Raw genomic sequence first — 25689 nt, 5'->3', positions numbered from 1 at the left:
ATAAGGATGCAGCACAATGTTTCATGTTCTGCATTTTCCTGCAAATGTTGGGACATTTATATAAAAATAGGTACCTGCCTATATAGTTAGAGACACACATGTGTATGTGCACCTGTGTATCTAAACGTATATAAAAAAATCATATATAAGAAAACCTGGGAAAGCATTTTCTGTATTTCAGAACATTTTGGACAAGGCACTATAGACAGACATGCTCATTAAAAGTCTCTGATCTCTCCTTCATGCCTCTTGAAAGAAGGATGATCCAGAAGTAGCTCTCTGCCTGTAGGACACACTGAAATAGCCTACAAAGGAAAGTGGATATACAGAGAGAATTCTAAGCACGTATCTTGCTCAGAGATTTCTATCTCATTTTTTCCAGATGGGTAGTATTAAACATCTGGGTTTTGTTATTCAAATTGAGATTACTATAGAGGCAAAGGGCATTCATGGTATTTCAACAAATCAAGGTTTATTCCATGCTATGATATTACAGATTGCTTTCAGTAATTAGAGGATACTTTTCACTTCCATATTTCATGCTTGCTCCACAGGTTATCAAAAGCTTCAGCATTTTCCAGACATTTTCTGTACTAACCTCTGCATTCATATTTGAGGTCAGAGAAATAGACCATCTCTTGAGAGAAGACAAAAAGACCTAATCGTCCACCAGCAAAGGTTGTATCATAGATTGGTCCAGAATCCACCATGACTTGTTTCCCTTCATACACTAAAACCCTGTAAAGAAGAACATAATTTAATTTAGACAGGGAGGATAATGCAAAGTCCAGTGTTAAGGGCTGGTAACAGTTCTCAAGAACTGAAACAGAATTAATTTTAACAAGGCATCAGACAACCCAACTTCATTGTAAGGATCACTTCGCCTCTCTATCTCACGCCCAGCGGGCTGTCAGCCATAATACATTAATCAGAAGCAGTGGAGCTGTTCCATAAGTAATTTTATGCACACCATCTGCAAAAGATTTCCCAGTCTTTTATTTAGAACAGTCATGTCTCCTGGAATGAACTATGTCATGTACTAGCATTCATTGATAAGCCCCTGCCCCTATGAACTTGGAGGTTAGCACAAGACTTCGCCACATCACTTAGCAAAGTTGTCTTTACAGCTGTGTGAAAGGTTGATTTATTTATCTTTAGGTGCAAGGGCCAACATAAGCCAAACAAAACATTAATTGGAGACACTCTGAATCTCAATTTCAGACATTTTAAGAGCTTAATGAAAGCTGGAACGATTTGGATGCAAACAGCTAGACTAATAATAAATTGGAAAAGAAGGAGAACTTGGGGTTTTTTGGTTGATGGGGTTTTTTTTTTTGGTAGTGTTTCAGGCATCCACTCTGGAGCCAAAAGACCTCTAAAGACATCTCTTCATTTTCTTTCTCTATCAGATAGATTGCAGTTCCTTGAACTTCGATTCTCCACTTCTCATGGGAGACCTTGAGATAGTCAAGGTTCTCAGGCTCTCAGTCTCCTACAATAGCCTTTGGACCAAATGAGAAGTAACTCCACAGTCTGTTAATTAGAGTAGTCTCTGAAGGAAGTGGTTATAGTCCTGCTTCAACTGACAATACATTAGTTATACAAAGCAGGATGGCTTCACATGAGAATGAACACACTTGAGCAACTTCCTATAACTCGAGGGTTAGGGACAGATTTCTACTTAGGCAGAAAGGCATGCCCAGCACTTGCTCTACCTTGAAGTGTTTTATTTTCTGAAAGGTGCCTAAAGACAAGTATGAAACTGCTCCCTGAAAATATATTTAATGGATGGTAAAAAGAACAACAAGAAGAATGACAAGTTTTCATGTTCATGTAACCCTATTTAATGTAATTCTCAAAATTTCAAGAACCCAAAACACATGGGAAGAGTTTAATAAATTATTCATCCCATCAAAAAAAAATTACACATCTCTAATCATGTTAATACTAAATTACTATTTCTGTACAAATAAAATGGTTTCATGACTATATTAGTGAAATAATTACTTTTATTTATTTATTTTCTATAAAAACACCCTAGAGAATGAAGGAATTTAATGCCCTGGACCATAAAATTTGTCATGCTAGATTAATCTAATGGGATACCAGTTGAAACATGCTTTGTCTGACACTAAGTAGATTCTGCAAAGAAAGATACAGGTAACAGCAACATGAAGGAAAAACTCAAGTTTCCTTTTCACCTGTATCAGTCAATGCTTTGCACTGCAATACTTTGATGCATAAAGAAACTTTCTTCTTTCCAAGAAACAAATAACTTAGTCTATCCAAATTTGTCTACCTTTTGTCTTTCACAGCCAAATGAAACTTCCCTGCTCATACAGACAAACAAGACCTTAAGAGGTAAAGTCAGGCTCATGAAAAACATCCTTTACAGTTACAGCAGTTAGTAGAAGATAAAATTGACATGGACAGTTAATGCTCATTCTTTGGAACATCAGACAAACAGCTGGGCTCTAAGGAAAGTCATATGCCATAGCTTCTTGTTGTGTGCATTACAGATGTGCTCATGGCTACTTCTGCAGTATCTCGTATAAGCCAGTAAGGGAGACAGGATGCTGAAGCAGACAGGCCGTTGGCCTACTTCCCTGTGGCAATTCTATGTTTCTAATTAATTTCATTCATTCAAATACCAGAGGCTGGGGAGGAATTTCGTGTTCTAATCTTGCTTTGAGTTGTGCTCAGGAATTTTTGGTCCCTTTTCAGAAGAGCTATTGAGAAAGAATTTTTTTTTTTTCTGTAATTTAAGAATATTTAGCTGATGTAAATATTGAACCATCCAGACTAAATTAAATACATCTGAAAAGGAAAATAACTTATTCTAAGGATAACAAAATGTCCCCAAAATATTGGAACAAACTGCCACACAAGTATCACCACTATCAGGACTAACAGAGAAACTGCTAACATAGCTCTTATATCAACAGAGACAAAAGTTTTGCTACTAGAAAATATAGAGATGCAGAAACATTTCTTACTTTATTAATCCCGTTTTAGGCCTATGAATCAAATGCCACCTGTAAGCAGTATAATCTTTCCAGCCAATGTTCTTGGGATCATGCCACAAAGTACGCACCTACAGCAGGAATACAAACACCTTATTAGAAACAGACTGCTACAGTAACTGTATGTGCACTGTAGTAACTGTACATGCAGCCAAAGCTTATTTGCTGAAGAGCATGAAACTGAAAATAGTGTTTAATTTTTGATGGTATGATTAGCAGACCTCTTTTATAGAGTGAGAGTAATGAAAATTTCTGTTTTAAATTATTGATGAGTTACTCATCTGTAGTTTCATGGCTGAAGTCACTGAAGACCATTACACCATCGAACCTGACTCCCCTTAGGAAGTCCTGCCCCTGTTTGCGCATACACACCCACACTGTCAGATGCTACTTTTACTATCTATATGAGTGGCTCCACCAAAGGAGAGGGGCTGCAGCTTGCACAGATGTTACTGCCTGTAGCCTGCTCCTTGAAGTCTCTTGCACTCAGTCTAGCTCTTGTTCCTGCAAGGAGCTCCGAAGTGCAAAATTCCTATCCACATGCAAAGCCCCACTAACTTCACTTCCAAAAGGCACAAGTTTCTTCCATGGCTGGGCCCTATTTGGAACAGCAGCAGTTCTTCTCTCTTTGTTTTCATTTCTTTTCTCTTTGGCCATCACTGGTTACTGAACTCTAAACCACGTATAATTCAAAAAAGCTGGAATGCTGAAGCAGCAAGTGCCAATACAGAGGTCACAAAGGATTTGTGGATAACTGAGACCTCTCACTCCTTTTTCTTTGGACCACGCCACATCTTCCCTTTTATACATGTAAATTTTTCCATTCATAATTTTTTAAACATGTAATGTTTTCTTTGAAACACAATGCAAATGTTATTACCGACACAAGTAATACAGGAATTGAAGAAAAGCTGATAAAAATCTGCAAAAATTTAGGTGTGAAAGGAAATTCTTTTTGATACATGTCCCTTCTTTTTTAAATATTATTCATGCATTGTTGGCCTGAAGTTTTACATCTCTCACCTGTCCAGGGGTGTTTCCTGTGTGCCAGAGAGCATTTCTCAAGTGCTCACCCGCACCAGTTGTTGAATTCACTACTTTGAGCGACACACCAGAATAGCCATAAGCCCTGGTGGGTTTGTCCTCCCAGTAGGTCTGAGTGACCTGCTTCCACATCAGAACATAAAACCGACTGCTGGACTGGTAGCCGAACACAAAGCCAGCATAGTCATCATCGCGGTCTGTGTTTACATAAAACGTCCCACTGAAGTCAACGGAGCTGAACTCATCGTAGCCTGGGAGAGGATGAAAGAGACAAACCATCGAGTTACAATGCTGGGTCCAGCTGCCCACACCCAAGAGTCCTACCTCTATCCTGAGTTTTGCCAGGAGTTGTAAACTATTTTTCCAATTTCCTTACTTGTAGGAGAGGAGGCAATTACACTTGCCTACCTATCACATAGAGGCTTCTGGAGAGAAATAAGTTGTTTACAATTGGCGTTGAAGAGAGCAGGCACTATACTTATATCAAGTTCTTCAACTGGGTATTTTATGTGTGTTAGAGTCAGTGATGAGATGAATGGTCAAAGGCAAACAGCATTGAGCTGTTTTTAATTTGGGCATATACACCATGTGTCAGTCCAAATCTTGCAGCACCAAATAGGTGTGTTGTTCTACTTTTTTTTTTCTTTTTTCCTTATCACCAGATCACTGGTTACTTCTCCAAAGACGATGGCTGACATCTGATACTCACCTACAGCTATTCCAGGATCAGAGTTGGCAGTCTGCACCAGTTCCTTGCCTTGATGGCGAATAACCCAGTTGGGATCAATCTGAGCTGTTCCCTTCGGGTCCAGGGGGACCATCTGGAACTTTCTGAAATCAGTTTCACTGATGGCATTGTTTTCAGGGCATACATCATAAATATCTGGGACATTGTCATTGTCAAAGTCATCTTTGCAAATATCACCTCTGCCATCACCTATAAGCAATGTGAATAAGCAAATGTAATTGTTAGCAATTTATGCAGCCTTCCTAACAGCTCTCCCACTGATGAAAGAAATTTATGATACATATGAGTACGTTATGCTCTTGTTTTTCAAAGAATGCTCCAAATGACTCCAAAGAAAGCTTCATTCTCTGAAAGTCCATTTGAAATGTTGCTGGTGACTGGAAGAAGTCATCAACTTAGATCAGGGCCAAAATCATTGTTAATAAAACTGTCCTGTCAGTGGTTTATGACAGTGATCAGTCTGGCCCCAGTCTATACACTGCTTTAGAATCAGGGTGGGAAAAACTGGAAGTTTGCTATGTCGATGTAATTCACTAATGCTTGTAGTACATTTTCAGTTTGATTTGTCCCAGATGTGGATGCAATGCCACATTTTAATACATGAAGTGTAAATGAATTCAAACAATAGTGTTAAAATCTTAATCTTCCTGCACATTGCTAAGTCCTTATATACAACTGAAGATATTAAACTGTTTTTCAGACTCTTATCTCTGTCTCAACATTCCTTTAGCAACAATCCATCTAAGGTGCTTCAGATTGCAAAAATGTCACATCTACGTCAAAAGACAGTGGGGACAGTACTGCAGTAAAATATGCATACAAGCTCAGCCACTCTTTCACTTGTAGGTAGAACAATTTGACTTATAAAAAATGTAGTGCTTCAGAAAAATGTAAGGAAAAAAGAAAGAAGCATTGTATCCAAGAGGACTAGCCTTGGAGGAATGGAAATATGAAGTTTTGATATATGAATTGCAAGAAGGTTTTTAGAGAACCTAAAAATACATCCATACAGTTCAGCTACAGTTGTGCTGCTGCTCAACACTTTACTATGCTCAATAAAAAAAAAAATATTATTTCCTTTCTTAATTTACCCATAATATTGGTGGAAACCAGTAGATATGACTTGCCTTGAATAGCAGGTGGTGAAACGAATCATCTAAAAAAAATTCTCATTGCCAATGACACTGTTATTCAGTGGCATACAATAGTACAAACACTTAAAAATAAAGTGGAGAAACTTGGCTAGACAAGTATAGAAACAAATTCGCAAATGGCTCTTTTACAACAGAAGTCACTGGATATTACACTGGGTACTAATGTAAAACCAGAACTGCCAGCTAATTTGTGTCTCTCCTCATATAGCTGAGCATCTGCTTTTTTTAATTTAAGTGTTTGTGACTGCTCTAAGAACATGGGAATTAACACAATGGGAAATAGCAATGATCCAGATCATTCATTATTGACCTACTACTAGTGCTTCACAGACAAATGGAAAACTACATTTACTATGCCTAACCAGCACATCATTATCCAAGTATGAAGCTGTCAGAGAGAAAGTAGAACGAGTTTTAGGCAACAGCCAAAAAAAGAGTAGTTAGAGAAAGATGAAGCATCTAATATCTCAAAGACTTTCTGCAGTTCAAATGTGTGGTAAAATGGTCCCATTTTTCACCCTGGCAATCAGCCATGGAGAATTCCAAATCCTGACCAGTTGTGTGCTCCTGGACCTGTTTGTCTTAGTACTTATTGGAGGAAAAAAGAAGGAATTTCCAATTTTATTCCCTTTGTCAATATCAAAGAGGTAATTCTTGAGTCACGGGGCAATCTAATTCTTCACTGAAAGTCCTGCTGATGTTCATTTGCTACTGAGCTGCTGATGACAACGTTGATTCCCTGTCAAGGAAAGTTAGAAAGCATTTTGTTACCCAGTAATGTCCAACAGTTCTCTCCAGGGCCTCATCTTTATATGCTATAGCTCACATTTTCAAGAGTGTGGGAGCATCTTTTGGCTTTATTTATCACAGAATCACAGAATCACAGAATCTTAGGGATTGGAAGGGACCTCGAAAGATCATCTAGTCCAATCCCCCTGCCGGAGCAGGATTACCTAGATCATATCACACAGGAACGCGTCCAGGCGGGCCTTGAACGTCTCCAGAGAAGGAGACTCCACAACCTCTCTGGGCAGCCTGTTCCAGTGTTTGGTCACCCTCACCGTAAAGAAGTTTTTCCTCATATTTATGCGGAACCTCCTGTGTTCCAACTTGCACCCATTGCCCCTTGTCCTGTCAAGGGATGTCACTGAGAAGAGCCTGGCTCCATCCTCTTGACACTTGCCCTTTACATATTTATAAACATTAATGAGGTCACCCCTCAGTCTCCTCTTCTCTAAGCTAAAGAGACCCAGCTCCCTCAGCCTCTCCTCATAAGGGAGATGTTCCACTCCCTTAATCATCTTCGTGGCTCTGCGCTGGACTCTCTCTAGCAGTTCCCTGTCCTTCTTGAACTGAGGGGCCCAGAACTGGACACAATATTCCAGACGCGGCCTCACCAGGGCAGAGTAGACGGGGAGGAGAACCTGTCTTCACCTACTAACCACACCCCTTCTAATACACCCCAGGATGCCATTGGCCTTCTTGGCCACAAGGGCACACTGCTGGCTCATGGTCATCCTGTTGTCCACTAGGACCCCCACGTCCCTTTCCCCTATGCTGGTCTCCAACAGCTCTGCCCCCAACTTGTACTGGTACATGGGGTTATTCTTGCCCAGATGCAGGACTCTACACTTGCCCTTGTTATATTTCACTAAGTTTCTCCCCGCCCAACTCTCCAGCCTGTCTAGGTCTCTCTCAATGGCTGCGCAGCCTTCCGGTGCGTCAGCCACTCCTCCCAGTTTTGTGTCATCAGCGAACTTGCTGACAGTGCACTCTATTCCCTCATCCAAGTCATTAATGAATATATTGAATAGAACTGGTCCCAGTACCGACCCTTGAGGGACTCCGCTAGACACAGGCCTCCAACTGGACTCAGTCCCATTGACCACCACTCTCTGGCTTCTTTCCTTCAGCCAGTTCACAATCCACCTCACTACCCGATCATTCAGACCACACTTCCGCAGTTTAGCTGCGAGGATGCTGTGGGAGACCGTGTCAAACGCTTTACTGAAATCGAGATAGAACACATCCACAGCTTTACCATCATCTATCCACCGGGTTACGTCCTCATAAAAGGCTATCAAGTTGGTTAAGCATGACTTCCCCTTGGTGAAGCCATGCTGACTGCCCCTAATGATCCCCCTATCCTTGATGTGCCTAGAGACAGCACCAAGAACAAGTTGTTCCATCACCTTTCCGGGGATGGAGGTGAGGCTGACCGGTCTATAGTTACCCGGGTCCTCCTTCTTGCCCTTTTTGAAGACTGCAGTGACATTCGCTTTCCTCCAGTCCTCAGGCACCTCTCCTGTTGCCCACGAGAGAGGTGGGCAATTTATTGCTTTTCCAGTATTTCTGTTGAACCTGCCACTAATGACAGTGATGAGCTGGCTAAACTGTTTAAATTTATTCTTTTTGTGAATACTTACACCATACGTAAATGTAGTCTCTCTCGCAAGATCCAGGTGACAGCTGACTATAACAAACTACCCCAATTTGGGGGCACCTTTATTCTGGAATATTTCTGAAATTAAAGGGCTATGCCAGTGACTGACAAGTACAGAGATATTCCCATTATATCACTGGACTGAAGGGTTAAGTAATTTAAGAACTACTACTGACTACCAACCAGAAACTTCCTACTGCAAGCAGTTCTCTTACCAGGAAATCAGTCAGGGCTCTGGATTTTATCTTTCTAAATGTGCATAAAACCATATTATGTAGGTACTAAATTCTGCTTTCAATTTCACCAACGTAACCATGGAATGACTCCAGCAAGCTATATAACTCAGAACAGAAATTGCTAACCTGTACTTATTGCAAGGGCCATTCCTTGTAGACATATTACTGTGGTTTCAGAGGATCATATATATTTTTACTAAATTACATTTATGATTGTGAATCTATCACTATCTCATTATTAAAATACTGCCAAACATAGAGAAGGACTGTTTGAGAGTGACCAGAAATATTTTATCACAGAACTGGAGAAAAGAACAATTACATATCCATTTCTTAAACTGTGACATGTACATCATCAAGACATATTTAAAGCTACCTATTATGCAAATTTGAGAAAGCTGCTCAGAAATATTTTTTTTACAAAAATAATTAAAAATTAACTATAATTTTAGACTTAAAAAACCTGGAGAAATAGTCTGTTTTACAAAATAAAACACTACTGAATCATATTTTTTTCCATTTTTATTTTCAGAAGACAACTTGTTTTGAAAGCAAAGCAGCTCTTATTTCATTTTTAAGACATCTGAAATTCATGCTATTTGAAATATTTTCCCAAAGTTTTTTCACTTTTAATTTCCCAATTCAAAATGAAAATCAGAAATATATATAAAAAAGAGTCTGGTGTGGGTTTTTTTTTTTAATTTCTTAAAGGTGTTCTTCTGTAAGTATGTGTGTGTTTGAGCCCCTGTTAAAGAGGTTTCCTAATGCTCTAACTCTGGACCAAACTGTCCAGTACAGTTCCATTGAAGTCCACAGTGTCTCAAATGTCAAAAGCAGCTCAGTTTTATCTGAAGCCTTTCTCTTCACTGAATACTAATACTCCAAGACCAGAATTGGATACTAAGAACGAAATGAAATTCATATGACATTGCTCTTACCATCAGAGTCCTCCTGCTCAGGGTTGTATCTGAGGCGACAATTGTCCCTGTCATCTGGGACACCATCATTGTCATCATCAGGATCACAGGCATCTCCTTTACCATCTTTATCATGGTCAGCCTGGTTAGCATTGGGGATGTAAGGACAGTTATCTTGGTTGTTCTGGTGGCCATCTTCATCTATGTCCTCATTGTTGTCACACTGGTCACCAACAAGGTCATTATCTGCATCAGTCTACCAAAAAAAAAAAATCAAAAAGAAGTAAATTTATTATTGTTACTAAACACGAAAGTACAGACAGCCTGGTACTTAATTTCTCAACATTTATCTTCAAGACATTCTCTAGAGACAAGTGATATCATAATGACAACTGTGCTTAAAGCAGAAACGTAACTTCAAACTAGTATAGCTACTTATTCTGCCATCAGTGCATAAGATCTGGTCACCAAGACATTTCCAGGGCAGGTTTTTGGCCATGATCTTCATTGCTCTCATTCTAGAGATCACAGGGGAGCTGCAGTCTGGGAAGCACATTTTCTGATTGCTGCTGTATGCTTTATGTTACTTACGTGTGCACGGACCAACAAACTCAGGCACACTAAATGCAGCTCTGAGGCTGTTCTCACTTGCCACTGGGGAAGAAAAGAGTTTACCAGAGCCTTGAAGATGGATTAAAGGCATCATCACTCTACTTCCCTTTCATCTGATACAAAGAGATCTGACAACCTGAGATGTGAAAATGAGCAATATAGATCCACCTCTTCCGCTCTACTGAAAACAGGGACTGATAGCAATTCCTGTGTTCTTTTCTCTGCCCTTGTTCTGACATTATCATTAAGGAAACTGTCTCTAACATTCACCTGGTCTGGATTATGCATCAATGGACAATTATCACACTGATCACCAACTCCATCACCATCTGTATCACTCTGGTCTGTGTTATAGACGTATGGACAATTATCTCGTTCATTGAAAATGTCTATGAGGAAAAAAAACAACAAAAGATTGAAGAAATCAGAATGATACAGCATCCAGCACAGACAGCCATAGACTGCAGGAGTCACCAGTAAAGAAGCAAGGCTCTTAAGGGGCTCATAGGCTTTGCGATTCCTACAATATGAAATAGTGAAAAGACTAATATTAGAAAAAAATATGATATCAATTCCACTTTTCTTGCTACGATAGACTTCTATATGTATTTTGCTAGAATAAGGGCTGATTATGTCTTAAGAATTTAGCCCTTTTTCATAGAATAACCGATAAAAGAATGGGGTATTTTTCTTTTTAAATAATTTTGTTTGGATTTTTTTCCCAGACACTTTAAGGAATGGCATAGAACACACAGCTATAACATGGTGGAATTTCTTAAGAGTTTTGTATAGGAACAACTGCATTAATGTTCAACTGCCTCAGCACTAAATAATTTCATTTTACCAGAACATGTGCATCATTTATCGTACAGCATGCCAAATTTTCAAAAGAAACTGTTCCCCCTCGGGAAACTTTATTATACAACCGACAATCTCCTTCAAAATTATAATATGTTGAAAAGAAGCAAAAATAAGATATGTTGGCATAGCTGTCTGGGAAGGATACAAGTACCCACTCCTATATTATACGGTCCCTGGATATTTGCATAATCTTTCAGCCAATAACATATGTTTACATTTTGCTTCAAATGCAAAACTCCCACGAGTACTACTAAAAACCTGATGATTAGAAGGATGAGAGGACTTCAAAATGTTCAGAAGTTCAAATCAGATAAGCATCCAGAAGTTTAAAACATTACTGAAGGAAAACCAAAACTAGATTTCTTCAACTGCTAGTACTTCTGGATTCTCATAAATTTGAAATGCTGCAGGGATACGATTTTTGAAAGACATTTAAGTGCTTTTCCCCCTCCTTAATTCTGATCAAATCTGGGTCATACAGCATGTACTGGTAGATGAAATAAACACCTTTAATAATATTTTAGACACATAAAAATGTGTATTTGGATTACTGTGGGCTTTGCAGTACGTTCATAGAAAAGCAGATTAATTTCCTACAGATATTGTCTTAACTGCATGGATGTTCTGATGTTCTTTTCCCTCTCTGAAAAGGAATAAAAAAAGTCAACAGAAGTGTTACATTAGACCCTGATTACTTTGGAACACAGAAGAAGGAAAGATTTTTTTTTTTAAGATTACCCTGATAAAAGACTTGCTGTGATTTATTCTTCAATAATATCCATTGTAGTCGTTTAGGGACTTTGTGGACAACTATACTACACAGGACAGATGAACCTCAGTCTTCTCTTTCTTCTCTTGTATTTTTCAGCAGCTAGACACAATTTTATTCCATGTATAAAAGCAGGCAGCCCATCTTACAGGACATAAAGCAAAGTGTACTTGTGGAACAGCACTTAATTCTCAAAACTGAAAGCATACCATCTCCGTCAATATCCACAGCACATGAGTCACCCTCTCCGTTATTATCTGTGTCAATCTGAGCAGGGTTGTGCACATAGGGGCAATTATCACACCGATCACCAACTTCATCCTTGTCATAATCAAACTGACGAGGGTTGAACAGAAGAGGGCAATTGTCCTAGTGAGAAGAAATAGATTTCAGAATATAAATCACAACTCATGAGAACATACTATGAAGTGGTAACTCTTCCTGTTCATCTTGGACAGAGGTAAAAAAATCAAAATATGAATCCATTATTTTTTCAACGGACAAGCTGTACCTAAAGATCTTGGTGGTAACAGGATGGTGTCTGCACAGGTTGGCTCACTGTCTGTTTTTGTACAAGGCATGCAAAATGTGTTAGGAGAGTAACAGGCATTTTAAATTGGATCTGTACTCAGATATTTCCACAAAAGTGTATCAGTGGTACATGTGTTTTTAAAAAAAATCATAATGTGTTGTAAAAATCAGTCCAACTTCAGCTGTATATTATATTTTTTGGAAAAAACTAGAACTGTTACTCTGACTTTTTTGGAACAAACTATTATCAATATTCTCACCTTTAAACCACATATTTTGATTTTTCAATTTAAACAAGGATTGACTTTTTTTGTGGGTTGTGTTATATTGCATATGATAATAAAATGTAAAAAATTTCAAAAAGCAAAGTTAAACTTAAATACTCTCATTGACACGAAATATTTTTTCCCTCAGACCATTCTTTTTAGTGGAATTTTGAGAATTTCATTTCAGTTTAGTCCCTAATTTGAAGTCTATCAGAAAACATATTCTTAAATTTCACACATCCCCAAATTACACATGGACTTTTGCACAGGCACGAGGAAGTACTCAGTGAGGAAAGCAAAGACGAACAAAACCAGACCAAAGCAGTGGGATTGAGGGCTACATCAGCACCATGGAATCTGAAGGGAGGTCACTTGAAAAAAATCTTTAAACTACTTTTTCTCTGCTAAAGCAAAAACCATTTACTAGGAATTTTTTTTTTTTTTAGCCCAACATTTCAAATTACTCAGAAATATATTTTATATACTCAAGGACAAGATATAGAGGCAAGTCAAAATTTTATACTGCTCATAAAACTGAACTTCTGGCTACAATTTTTCAAATATACATACTAAATCATATTATTTTATCAAATGATTGTTTGGTTTTCAAATATTCTAAGTAGAGGCTCCATGAACACAGTTCTAGCCCAGCTTTACCTATCTGAAGCTCTGGAGCATCTAGGCTCCCTCTGAAGGGAACAAAGAACAGTAAATTCCTAAAACCAATTCACTCATCCCAAACATGTTCAGAAAAGGCAAGGTGAATCCCACTCTGGAGGTGCCTCTGTCCTTTTGCTGAACGTACAGAGAGAACAGGTTTAGACTAACTGCTTATTATTCAGCTCTGCAGGTGAATGAATTTCAGTCTTCCGGGCAGATCTAAAGGCGGAAAGTATGAACGAGGCTAGGTACTTTCCTCCTGTCATTTCCCCTTGATGCTGGCTGTGTTTATAGTTATTATTATTCATCAGAACTTGTTTCCGACATACCTCAGATATCTACCAGCTTTTCAAGTACAATGACTTACCCTTCTCTCATTGCAAAATAAAAAAATCCAATACCACCTTCCATTAAACTGGTTTCATGCACAGGCCTGAATCCAGAAATGATACGGAGAACTTCATTCAGCCCCAGGTTCCCCAGGCTGCTTTGCTATGCACAGTGCTACTCTCCTTTGACCCAACACAGCTTTACTCTGCACCAGACAGCATTCAGGGAAGTCAGTGCAAAATAACTCAGCTGAAGCTCTGAACAATAAAGCTCTCATCTATTGTAATAATCTTCCTTAAAACCAGATGTTTAGGTCAAATGTACAGAAGACACAGAAATGCACCTTACTTTGTCATCTTCGACACCATCATTGTCATCATCCTCATCACAGGCATCGCCTTTGCCATCTTTATCAAAGTCTTCTTGGCCAGAGTTAGGTAGAAGGGGGCAGTTATCCTGGCCGAAAGAAATAATCAATACATTATATTTACATTCTGTCAGAATGACTCGCCTGGGCAGAAGAGTAGATATGGTACACCAGAGGCTATACACCAAGAACAATCAAACACAAATACTTTTTAAAATGCCTGTTTGTTTGCTGCCAAAGATAGTAGTTCATTTGCTGCTTTCATATTGTAAAGTAAGTGAAATGCATCTGCAAATCAGTTTATTTCCCAGCTTTCCTTCTGTTAAAGGGATGTTTCGAGTACGTTTTAGATTAAACTATCTAGCAGAGAACAAAAACACCATATGCACACTTACATCAACTTTTTATAGACAACTCATTATGTATACTTGAAGATTAGATACAAAATGATGAGGTTTTGCTGCCAGAAAAATAAAGATACAAGCCAGGAGATGGTCTTCAGAAATAGTTGTTCACATGGAAAGTTACTGGAATGAAGTAGCACACAGCAATGAAGGGGAACACTAAGAAAGGGTTTCAAAAAACGTGCCTTTATACTGTCGTGCAGAATAGTACGTTTGCACTCCCATGCTCCCATGGCTTTGAAAGTAAAAGGCAAATGTATCTCTTTATTTTATATCACAGCTTTGTAAAGAATGATTATTTTAAATATACAAGTCTTAGGATACACTGAAAAAACAAGAAGTGAAAGTTTTCCAAACTTTTAACACATATTCCTTTTTAAAACACTAAAATCAGCTAAAAATAGATTGCAATTCTACCACCAGCTAAGAATAAATACATCTATAAAAACCCACTCTGTTATTCATATACATGTATATACATGCGTATATACATGTATATACAACTGCTAGAGAGAGTCCAGTGCAGAGCCACAAAGATGATTAAGGGAGTGGAACATCTCCCTTATGAGGAGAGGCTGAGGGAGCTGGGTCTCTTTAGCTTGGAGGAGACTGCGGGGTGACCTCATTAATGTTTATAAATATGTAAAGGGCAAGTGTCATGAGGATGGAGCCAGGCTCTTCTCAGTGACATCCCTTGACAGGACAAGGGGCAATGGGTGCAAGCTGGAACACAGGAGGTTCCACATAAATATGAGGAAAAACTTCTTTACAGTGAGGGTGACCGAACACTGGAACAGGCTGCTCAGGGAGGTTGTGGAGTCTCCTTCTCTGGAGACATTCAAAACCCGCCTGGACGTGTTCCTGTGTGACATGGTCTAGGCAATCCTGCTCCGGCAGGGGGATTGGACTAGATGATCTTTCGAGGTCCCTTCCAATCCCTAACATTCTGTGATTCATACAAATCAAGTAGTAAGGTGGAGACCTTGTGGGTAGCAAGTTCCTATAAACTTTGAAAAAAGAGTTAGTGGGTTAGAGGAGAGAGATACTACCAGTGCACTCTAAAAGTCTTTTATTAGACATTAGAAAGAGGACTTATTAGACATCACACCTTCCACCTGGGAACTCAACCTTGAGGCACAAGCCCACAGGAAGCTAGGCTTCTTTGGTTCACCTGTTGACAAAGTTGTGTGTTGATATGATAATTCTTATGGAAAAAATTGTTACTTTCATGTGAATGAAAAAGAAATTTACACTAAAAGATATTGCTAAGATTTTATTTTATTATTATTTACAACTACTTGCTTTATTTGTATATCTTTGGTTAAACAGTAAGTTAATTTTCAACCATTGTCAGCTCAAGGAAAGAAGCTTTAGTTTGCCTTTTTAAAATCAAATTACTCAACTAGGATATTTCATAATTAATATAAGGACCTGAAAATACCTGATATTTTTAAGGGGTTTTGTGTGGTTTTCCCTTTAAATGAAGTACTTATGTCTATTAGGTCAACACATGTGTTATAGAAACCATGAATCAACCTCTGAAAACAGTTTTTTTTATGAATGGGTTCAGCATGTTGGGTTTTTAATGAAAACTAATAATTTGCATTACATCTTGAGTCAACATGTTGCAGATTCTGATGACAGGAACTGAAAAAGAATGTATGAACTGCAATTGCTGAATTGGCTGGATCCAGAATAACCAGAAACCAGCTACAGTGAGGAAGTTCAATGTTTAAGGCTCAAATTTCCATCAGTCTGAAACTCTTCTGCCTATAAAGGCCAGATTCACAACTTAACTGAATTACACCTGAGTGACTTCTGATTCTCTCAAACAAACAGCCTGATTTCTAACTTTCCTAGTCTCTTGACCTATATTTGTTTTTTTAACCACTGTAATGGTCTAGAACTCAGTCATTTTTGCATTACTTCCCTCATTATTTAATCTGAAGTTATTGTGCTATAACTTCATGTCAGTTTAGATGTAGATCACTTTAACATGGAGGAGAAACCAAAGTGTTTCAGATCTGGGGAGACAAAAAAAAAAATCTACAAACTTCAGGAGAGAAAGCATTAACCTTATAGCCATGACTGATTCAGCAAAATACTTGAGCACATGCCCTAGTGAAAGCAAGTAGGAAATCCAGTGTTGTCAGTGTCAGTAAAAACCCATGGGTAGGTGTTTAAAACTGAGCACTTGCTTATGCCTTCTGCTCAGGTAAAGCTTACTTCATCCCAGTTGCTTAATTTCCTGCTGCAAACAGTGCATGCCCCTCTGTACTGCGGACCTGGTATAACTTTCAGCCTGGTTTTGTACAGCAGTGTAACTCTACCAGGACAAGACATCCAAGTGTGCTCACTGTTTTTGAGCAGTTTTTCCTGGAAGGAACCTCAGGCCATGGAGCTGAGGACCTACAGTGTGCTTCAGATGAGCACAGAACCAGGTCACAGGGAACATACCATGGTGGGCACCCACTGCTAAACCTTCATATCACCATTTTTAGGCTCCCTGATGCTTATTTTCTCCTTGGTGTAGTAACGTTCCATTTTTCACTACCATGGCACAGCTGCAACAGCTAGGGTGGAGAACAGTCCCCTGCCAGGTCTAGAGTCAATGGTGGCAGGCAGGTCATTCCCCTCAGGAGAGTAAGAGCTGGGGCTCCACTCTCTGAAGGGTAAGAGAGGCTGAATCTCCCATCTTCTCCCACTGAGCTTTTACAAAAAGGAAACCTTCTCTGTCTGATTACTCATTCATTCCTCTTTTAGGTTCCTATTGCCAAAAATTATGTCAGGCTCTGAATCCAGTTTTCACAAAGAGTGTGATGTGCTTAACTCTTTAAAAGGAAGAGGTAGTTCAAGAAAGGATTTAGAACTGTAGACCTTACATGGCTGTCAGTGTCTTGTTACAAGCCTTGCAGGTAGGATTTCATACTCACCTGAGCGCAGAGATTCCTGTTTCATTCTCACTAGCTGTGTGCTCTATACCCGTGCTTTAGGCAGCTCCTGCTCGGTGTGCTAACTCTATTCACAAGCATCCCAACCTTCCGTGGACGCTGAGTAGGAAAAAATCCAAAGCAGAAAACTCTGGATTTCATTTTGACAACCCCTTACTGGTTCTAGTGTGAATACACATTTCACAGCATCTCCTATAAAATGAGCATGCTGTAACAGTCAAAGCTTAATGAAAGCAACCATCAGCTTGATGTTGAAAAGTGTTTGTCACAACTATTTAGGGAAAAAGAGGGAAAATTTGGTTATTGCGTGGCATTTTTATCAACCTTTTCTACTTACCTTCACACAATGGTATGTTGCATTAGCAGCACAGACCAAGTTATTATTAGGCCAGCCATCCAAATCCGAATCCTCACCACAGATGCGTCCATCGCCAGCATAACCTGTCCTACATTCGCATTTGTACATAGGATCACTGAAATGGCCCAGATAGATACACTCTGCAGACTTATGGCAGCTGTGTGTTTTGTCCTTGCATGGATTCTCAGGTTCACAGACCTGTAACAGATAGAGCGTACTCAGTGAAACCTGATATTCACAGCCAGCTGCGTGTGCCTCAACTTTGTCAAAATCAGGTCAGTTATTTAGAAGCCTAAAGACACTAACTTTGTTTTAATTGTGGTTAGTAAGTCACACTGCTCTGTCAGTTCACAACACCAGACTGTGTACAATGAAAATAACTAAAACCACAGGAAAAATTGGACATTATTCAAAAAGCAATTAAAGTGATTAACATTTTCAGAACTCTATCTGCTTTCTTCCAGATGTCATTAATCCCCAGAAATTAACTTCAACAAAAAGTAGACTGTACTCACCTCTTTCCTTTAGTGTTCTGCCTGTCAGTATGCAAGGACTATCTTATTTTCTTAAATCAGAGACCTGAATGAATTCTCACATTCCCCTCAAGTAAGTTTTTGTTACCTCTTTCGTATCACTTTGCTTATTTTCATTGAAATATCTGAGAATCTTACACAGATATTTTACATTTAGACTTCACATGTTGAACTAACCATAGATTGATTCGACAGCAACAAAGAGAAGGCATCCCATGACATCTGTTTTAACATTTTTGTCTTGCCTATCAAACTGTAGTCTGCAATATCACTTCCACACTTCCTTCTGTCCTTCACCACTGATAGGCGTTGGCCCAATGGAATTTAGGGATTGAGAACTTCAGGCCTATGTCTGATGACACCCACATTAACAGCATTATATTTATGGAGAGAACGATCCTGATTCTTCAGTTTCCAATCCCCAGAGTAGGTATATACACCTGAGAGAAAGGAGTGCAAAGCAGGGGAATGCTTGCTCCTGGCATTTTACTCTCATTTGGTGCAACTGTGCAGTCACCTAGAGAAAATGAAACCCTTAAAAAAAACAAGCCCAAGTTCAGTGTTTTGTTACTCAAACCAAAAATACCCTGGAACAGCAGTTGTCTATTTCAGGTTATCTTTGTTTGGTACCCAAACATACTTTCATTCACAGATATTTTCAGGTGAGAATTACTCTGTTTCAAAGCCATCAAATTCTCTTCAACATCACTTACTTGCTTCTCTGTCTTGGCAACTTCCAGCCCTACCCCATAGGGCTGACTTCCTTTATAGCGTGGAGGACATGGCAAGCAGTGGAAACCCGGATTTGTGTTCACACAGCGATGGACCTGATTCACCTTAAAGCAAACATCTGACACAGCTATACACTGCAGGAAAAGAAAGAAAGAAAAAAAAAATCAGATGGCTGCGTAATTCCCAAATAATGAAAATTTCACAGTGATTTCCTGATGTTAATAGAAACACAGTCAATACCTCATCAAGATCCTCACAGACAGTACCATTGCCAAGGTAACCTGCTGGGCATGGCCCACATGACCAAGACCCATCTGGGTAGCTGTTGCATTCTGCTCCAGGAAAGCAAGGATTTGACAAACACCCATCTGGCAAAGACAGATGTAAATTAAGTGTAAATTAAGTGAGAAGCATAAAAGGCATGCAACACTTCATTTAAGAAACAGGTATTCTCTGTTCATTAACTTAAATCACATCTGATGCAACAGACTCTTATAAAAACCCTTACAATTAGAGTTATTAAATGCATTTAATATACTATTGATTTAATATGAAAATATTAGATTGCTACATCCAGTTGAATACATTACAGCATACTGAAGCCCTATTTAAGAAACGCATCCTTGTTCAGGAGAGGTCAGCATTAGAAGTATGTATAAAATCCCACTGATCTAAACAGCACCCAAAATAGCTACATGTGCTTTCCTGAAATAAAGGTATAATTAGTAGATTTCTGTAGTGTCAATTCATAATTACCCATTAAAGAAATAACAGCAATAATAATTATTCAGACTGTATTAAGAATGACTAAATACCAACCAACTGGGCAATCCTTCTTATTGCACATATCATGTTGCGTGGTATCCCCCACACATGGCTTTCCTCCATACTGTGGCTCTGGACTGTTACAGAGGCGAGACCTCTCACGAATTCCTCCTCCACAGGTAACAGTGCAGGCAGACCATGGAGACCAAGGACCCCACTGGCCGTTCACTAGGATATGCAGAAGACAGGAGAAGAGCATCACAGGCAGTATACTGGGGACAACTTTCGGTGCCAATGACAGCAACCCTTTCTTCAGATCCCTGACTGGAGACAGTTTCTTACTGCACACTTAGGAAGAAAGATGCTGGCAAAGCCTTACACTGAGATAGCGATATTTCAGAAACAAACAAACAAATAAAAAATACCCAACTGCTTTATAGGCATTCTTTGGCCAATAATTAAAACAACATGCCATGCCCACTGGCATGGTGTATTCCCATTTAAGTTGCCCAGAACAAGTACAGTGCCTTCAAAGCTCCCTACTAAGCTTTCATTTTGTACAGAAAGCAAGGTGTGACCACAGGATACAAACTGTATCTCATACAACAGTATGCTCAGTAAGGTTGCAGCTATTATTCTTGTTTTGTAATCCACTCATCAGTGTTATCTTCAACAGTATTGCTTGATTCAGTATAAATAACTTATTTCAATGGTTCTTCTGCACGTTTTATATTGGTACAACTCTACTGATCCTGTTGTCATCAATCCTGAATTTTCTTGAAATACAAACATCTTTGAACCAAACTCTCTGTTTGTTCCTGGAATTGCAAGAAAACATAATGGCAATGGTGTGTGTCTTTAAATAAATAATATTTTCACTAACTTCGCACGCACAGGTAGAGCAAAAAATAGATGAAGTGTGTATAGCTATTTAAATACTACCTGGTTAGAAGCACCTACCTACCTTCACATCAGTTTCAAGCTGATATCCCATAAGTAGAAAGGAAAGGATGAACAGAGGAGGGAATGAAGAAAGATATACAAAGAGAAAAAAGTGAGGAAAAGTTATATGAAAGGGAAGTGAAAGTGAGTGGAATGAATGGTCTCTAAAAAGGTTAAAAAGTGTAGATGAGGAAGAAAGAATTATAATAACAATTAAATATGTTGTATATGTGCAAAACACGTATGCATACTTTCAAAGAAACCTGGCTATTGTGGGACTGTATGTCTATTCCTAACATGTACAGTATCAGCTTCCTTTTAGATATAAAGTGTTTAAATTTTTGATATGCAGAGATAAATCACTAAGTTATAAAACAAAAACTTCTCAAGCTCTTCATGTTTAAAGCCAAATCATAACTTGGGAGGTTTACAAAATCTCCAACTGCATAGTTGTCTTCAGTTTAAAAGCACCCTTGTGTGTTATTTCACCCCAAAGATACAAATTATATTTTCCATCATAGAAATTCACTGTAATTTGTATCTGAATAAAGAGAAGAAATTCAGCTGGAATATTATTGCGTCACCTTGGAATCAAGACAACAGACATACCTGGACATGGAACCTTCTCACACTTCTCTGTTTCACGCCCATTTCCCACACAGTTTTTACCCCCCATCTGGGGGATAGGGGAATTGCAGAGGCGGATGCGGGTGATATTTCCTACTCCACAGGTAACTGAACAGGAAGACCAAGGAGACCAGTGACTCCAGCCACCATCTTGACGTACTGTCAGAGAAAAGAGCAAAACTCAAGGAAGTAGCCCACGTGCAGCAGTAGTACAAACTCACTCGTGAACTTAACCTTCTAATAAGCCTCTCACCACATCTGGTCAATGTTCCATCTCTTTCCTATCTCTGTCACTTACAAAGCCCAGCATGTCAGCTCAGCATTCTAGTACAGCTTTCTTAAGAATCTCAGTGACCAACATTGACTAACATGCATGCTAGATATTTTACTTAAAAATAAACTTGTTCCAATGAAACAAATAGCTGTTTAAAATGCACATTTGGATATCTAGCAGCTTCAGCAATAGCCTTAGATAGCCTGGATATAGCATCTACCTGCAATAGTATTAACTACAGTTCTGGAGACAGAGTATGATCCTTCTAAGTGCCTTAAATATAAAAGCAGTTTGATATTTTGAAAAGTCTTCTATGATTATTGTATTCCTAAAAACTACTAAGGTAATGTAATGGGTCAATAATCATGAATGAATTGCAGATCAAAAAGTGGCCCCATGTATCATGATTATGAACTGAGTGTTGTCTCCAAACTGACTTCAAATAAGAGACTTCAGTTCATAATGTTAAAGAAAAGATCACCCACTATCTTTTTGTTTAACAGAACTGAGCCCAGAATGCACATGTTTATTAAATTATCAGGAAAAGGATACATATTTGAAATGGGGGAGATGACAAAGAATCTAGTGATAGCTATTTTAATTATGCATATATGAGTGTTCACATACATACTGTTCTGACTAGTGAGTGTTCATAGCAAATCCAGACTAAGCTTGCTTTTGCTAGGAGAAGTCCAAAGAAGCTTTAAAAAAAGGAAAAAATTTTATTACTTACTGCGATGGTCACATTTCTTAAAGCTGCACATCCTTGTCTGGATGTGTGGGCCTGTACAAGCACTCCTGGTGACATCACACGACCTTCCTCGCATCTGTGTCCCAGAGCCACAGGTAACTGAGCACTTTGTCCAGTCAGACCATGGTGACCAGCCTTCCTCACTGTCATCAGCTGCAAAGCAAAAGGTAAAAAAAGTACTTAGCATTGAAAGTCGTTCTATTATCCTACTCCGAAGATTTTCACTTCTCTTTGTCTGTAGAACATATGCTTTGTCCTTTCTTTTTCTAATTTTGCTTTCCCAAGCTGCCACTGAAGTTAGGGAATTATTGTTTAATATGATGAGAGGTTAGCACAGATAAGAATCCTGGATCTTCATGAACTTGCGTACAGTGTGCTTGCATGAGGCACTGACCGCTGGAGGAAGAAGAACATCTTATCTCTAGAATGGATTGAGCCAAAAACTTGAGTTCCAGCTGCCTTTGACTTCAGAATATAGGTCAATATGATGAGATGTGGCCCCACCTCTGAACACAACATAATGGTGAATGTGATCAAGAGCACATTTTAGGAATATGCCCTATGCTTGAATAGGCAAAAAAATGAGTATATTCCAATGCATTTTTGTTTAGAACATCTAAGTAACTGTTTTCTTCTGTAACAGACCTGTCTAGTACAGCGAAAAGTGTACTGGACCCACACTGAAATCACTTAATTAGTGAAATTACTAAAACTATTGTCACTCCTAAGTCTAGTTCACAGCCTGCAATGCTGTCTTAAATGAACTTTGACAATTGCAAGTAAAGCATTATACCAAAAGTGGATATATGACAGAGAAGAAATAAAACAGACTAACACAATGACAATAACAGAGAGGAAAAATAACTTGCCCTCTTAACAAATATGGCATGAAACCACATGAAACTTTTGATCTGGAACTTCAACATCCTCCACAAGGAGACAAGAAGACATCCTAACCTGTGTTAGTCTGTTTTAACCAGGCAGTATGGAAAAGAAATAATAGTGCACAGTGCTGTTGCAAACCAACAAAAATCAGAATGTCCAGCCTTGGAAAACACGATGAGGGAGGAGTATGCATCTAACCTTTAGTGTCCAACTTAGCTAGGCAAGTTATCAGCTTACTTCTAAGCAACCAATATAACCACTGAAGAGAGACCAACTCCTCCAGCAGGTAACTTCAAGCAGACAAGTTACTTCATATAATCCTTGAATACATCTAAGTTTTTCATTTGATCTTACTGGCCTCAACCTCTTACTTGGTTTGACCTCTCCAGCACAGTACTAGTGATTTTAAATATTGCCAAAGAGTAGCCTTCTCTTTGGCTAAATACTCACAGTGAGAGCAGACTGGACAGCATTCACCTTCAACAAAAGATGGATCGGCACAGGAGACTGCTGGGCAGGTGATTTGATGGCATATGATTTTAGAATCCTACAGGCAAAGAAATCAACTTACTGACTTATGCTCACGTATAGCGGCTGGGGAAGGTTTCATTTGTTCTAAATGTCATAGACATGGGAACTACTTTTTAAAAATATCAGTAAGTCCAGGCCAAGATCTGAGTAAGTGTGACCTGACCTGGAGCAAACCCACTATTCATTTTTGCAGAGAATAATTATGTTTCCAAAACCTTACCTGGCAGGTGCATTTGGTGCAGCTATCTACAATCCAGCTTTCATTATCTGCAAAGACACGGCCATCCTGCCAGCAAACTGACTGGTTCTTCAGTGTTTTGTTGGGCCCAATCAACTCCCACATAATTTGGTTCTCTTCGGACTAGAAGATGAAGCAAATGAAAAAAATTGTGTACTTTGTAAACAAACAATTTTAAGTAAGACAAAACTGAGACACTACTGAATTTCTTTCTTCCACTAAAAAAAAAAAAAGTGTATTTTTTATATAGTTATGTAAATAAAGTAGGAGATCTCAGGTATTACAATACTGCATAGGAATTCTTCAGCTAATAGTAAAAACACAGTCACGCAATACTAAGGGAAATCTGTTCTTAGCAGTTTTGCTTTCCTCCAATACAACTCATCTTTAGATGGGAAGATTTTAGTCCTGAAACATATGGCACAGTAATAAACTTCCTTCAGAAAGGATTAACTTATTCAGAACAAGAAGAGGGGCAGACTGAAGTAACATGTCGCCATCTTACTTCAACTATGAAAATCCCATACATTTACTTACAGTTTAGGTACCCTGTGTAGCCACTTGCTATTCATAAATGGTATAAGCATGGTAACAACACTTCAACAGTGTACAGGCAAGGTTGGGTTTGTTAGCTTTTGATTTCCAAACCTGCAGTACCTTTAAGAGGACTGATTTCCTCTGAGTGCATGTATGCGTGTTCTTTTAAACCCAGTCTGTGAAAACCAAGTCTTCATGAAAGTGCTATACTCAAGAACTACCTAACTAGTCACTCTGAAAATGTAGGTCATCTCTATATTATGTAGATATACCAACAGGTATGCACATGTACGTACAGAAACCTCTATTATCCACCTGTGGTATAAAACAAAGAAGGAAAGCGTACTGCACAACAGACCTCTTTCAGTTCTTCAGACTTACAGGTACCTACCACTTTTTGGAGGTTATCAGCTAAGTTGTTCACCACGATGCGCAGGCCAGTGAGCTCCGTGAACATCGTTCCCAGCTCTTCACAGGAGCGGTCACAGAACTCTGCCTTCTTCTCTGGCTTCTCGCCCACATACTCGGTTGTGACAGCAGGGCTCAAGTGAAGGATTTCAGTGCTCTCATTGATCGTGTTCACTTCAGCTGGTAGCAAGAGAGGAAAAATGAAGAGCTGCATGTACAAAGTTCTTCCACAGATTACAGATTCCTGCCAAAATCACAGATTGGCACCCATGGGTAGGGTTTAAACACATCTATTTTGGCACAGCTTCATGCTAAATTATACCCATGAATAAAAGAGAGGGGTCAGATGTCAGCTGGTTACAATTATAGGCTTCCCCTTTTCAAAATTAAGAGCCAAGCTGTGTCTCACACTGCCCTCACTTTAAAACATTGTTGGCACTGTAACACATTAATTTATGAAGAAGGCGTAACAAAAGGACACCGTATCAAAAAAGCAAACCCATTTTATCCACTCAGAGCCATGAAAAGTTTCAGATTTTTTCATGACCTATCACATTTTCTTGATGCAGAGAAAAAGGCAAGAGAAAGAGTTTCCTTGCAGAAAGTCTTTGTCCTTGTTCTGCCCATAAATTCCATGGTTACTTGGCTCAAATTCAGACCATTATGCAATTTATACCAGACTCTGGGCTGCTCTGTGTTGCACTGCGTGGTGTTAAACTCAGAGGAGCTGTTATAATGATAATTTAATTCTGAAGTGAAATGGAGGTCAAGCTAATATCAGGCTGAATATTT

General features: G+C 38.9%; 1 protein-coding gene across 2 annotated transcripts in view; it reads right to left on the bottom strand.

Annotated features, from left to right (window-relative positions):
• Positions 1–25689, bottom strand: part of THBS2 (thrombospondin 2) — a 37492-nt gene that overhangs the window by 2259 nt on the left and 9544 nt on the right. Inside the window, exons 5-21 of one of the 2 annotated variants that reach the window (XM_068398718.1) lie at positions 24881–25077; positions 23935–24075; positions 23634–23730; positions 22281–22451; positions 21256–21432; positions 19759–19932; positions 19180–19307; positions 18921–19073; positions 17654–17872; positions 13943–14050; positions 12017–12176; positions 10448–10566; positions 9587–9821; positions 4777–5004; positions 4047–4318; positions 2997–3094; positions 599–738 (exon numbers count right to left, since the gene is read on the bottom strand). In XM_068398718.1, the coding sequence (XP_068254819.1) occupies positions 599–738; positions 2997–3094; positions 4047–4318; positions 4777–5004; positions 9587–9821; positions 10448–10566; positions 12017–12176; positions 13943–14050; positions 17654–17872; positions 18921–19073; positions 19180–19307; positions 19759–19932; positions 21256–21432; positions 22281–22451; positions 23634–23730; positions 23935–24075; positions 24881–25077 (2817 nt within the window). Of the gene's footprint in view, positions 1–598; positions 739–2996; positions 3095–4046; positions 4319–4776; positions 5005–6640; positions 6709–9586; positions 9822–10447; positions 10567–12016; positions 12177–13942; positions 14051–17653; positions 17873–18920; positions 19074–19179; positions 19308–19758; positions 19933–21255; positions 21433–22280; positions 22452–23633; positions 23731–23934; positions 24076–24880; positions 25078–25689 lie in introns of those variants that run through there. The other variant, XM_068398806.1, reaches the window with a different exon arrangement.

The sequence above is a fragment of the Nyctibius grandis genome, chromosome 1 (assembly GCF_013368605.1).
Source record: "Nyctibius grandis isolate bNycGra1 chromosome 1, bNycGra1.pri, whole genome shotgun sequence".
In the NCBI taxonomy this organism is placed as follows: Eukaryota; Metazoa; Chordata; class Aves; order Nyctibiiformes; family Nyctibiidae; genus Nyctibius; species Nyctibius grandis.
Note: the sequence above shows the minus strand (reverse complement) of the source record. Positions and strands in the feature narration are given on the sequence as shown.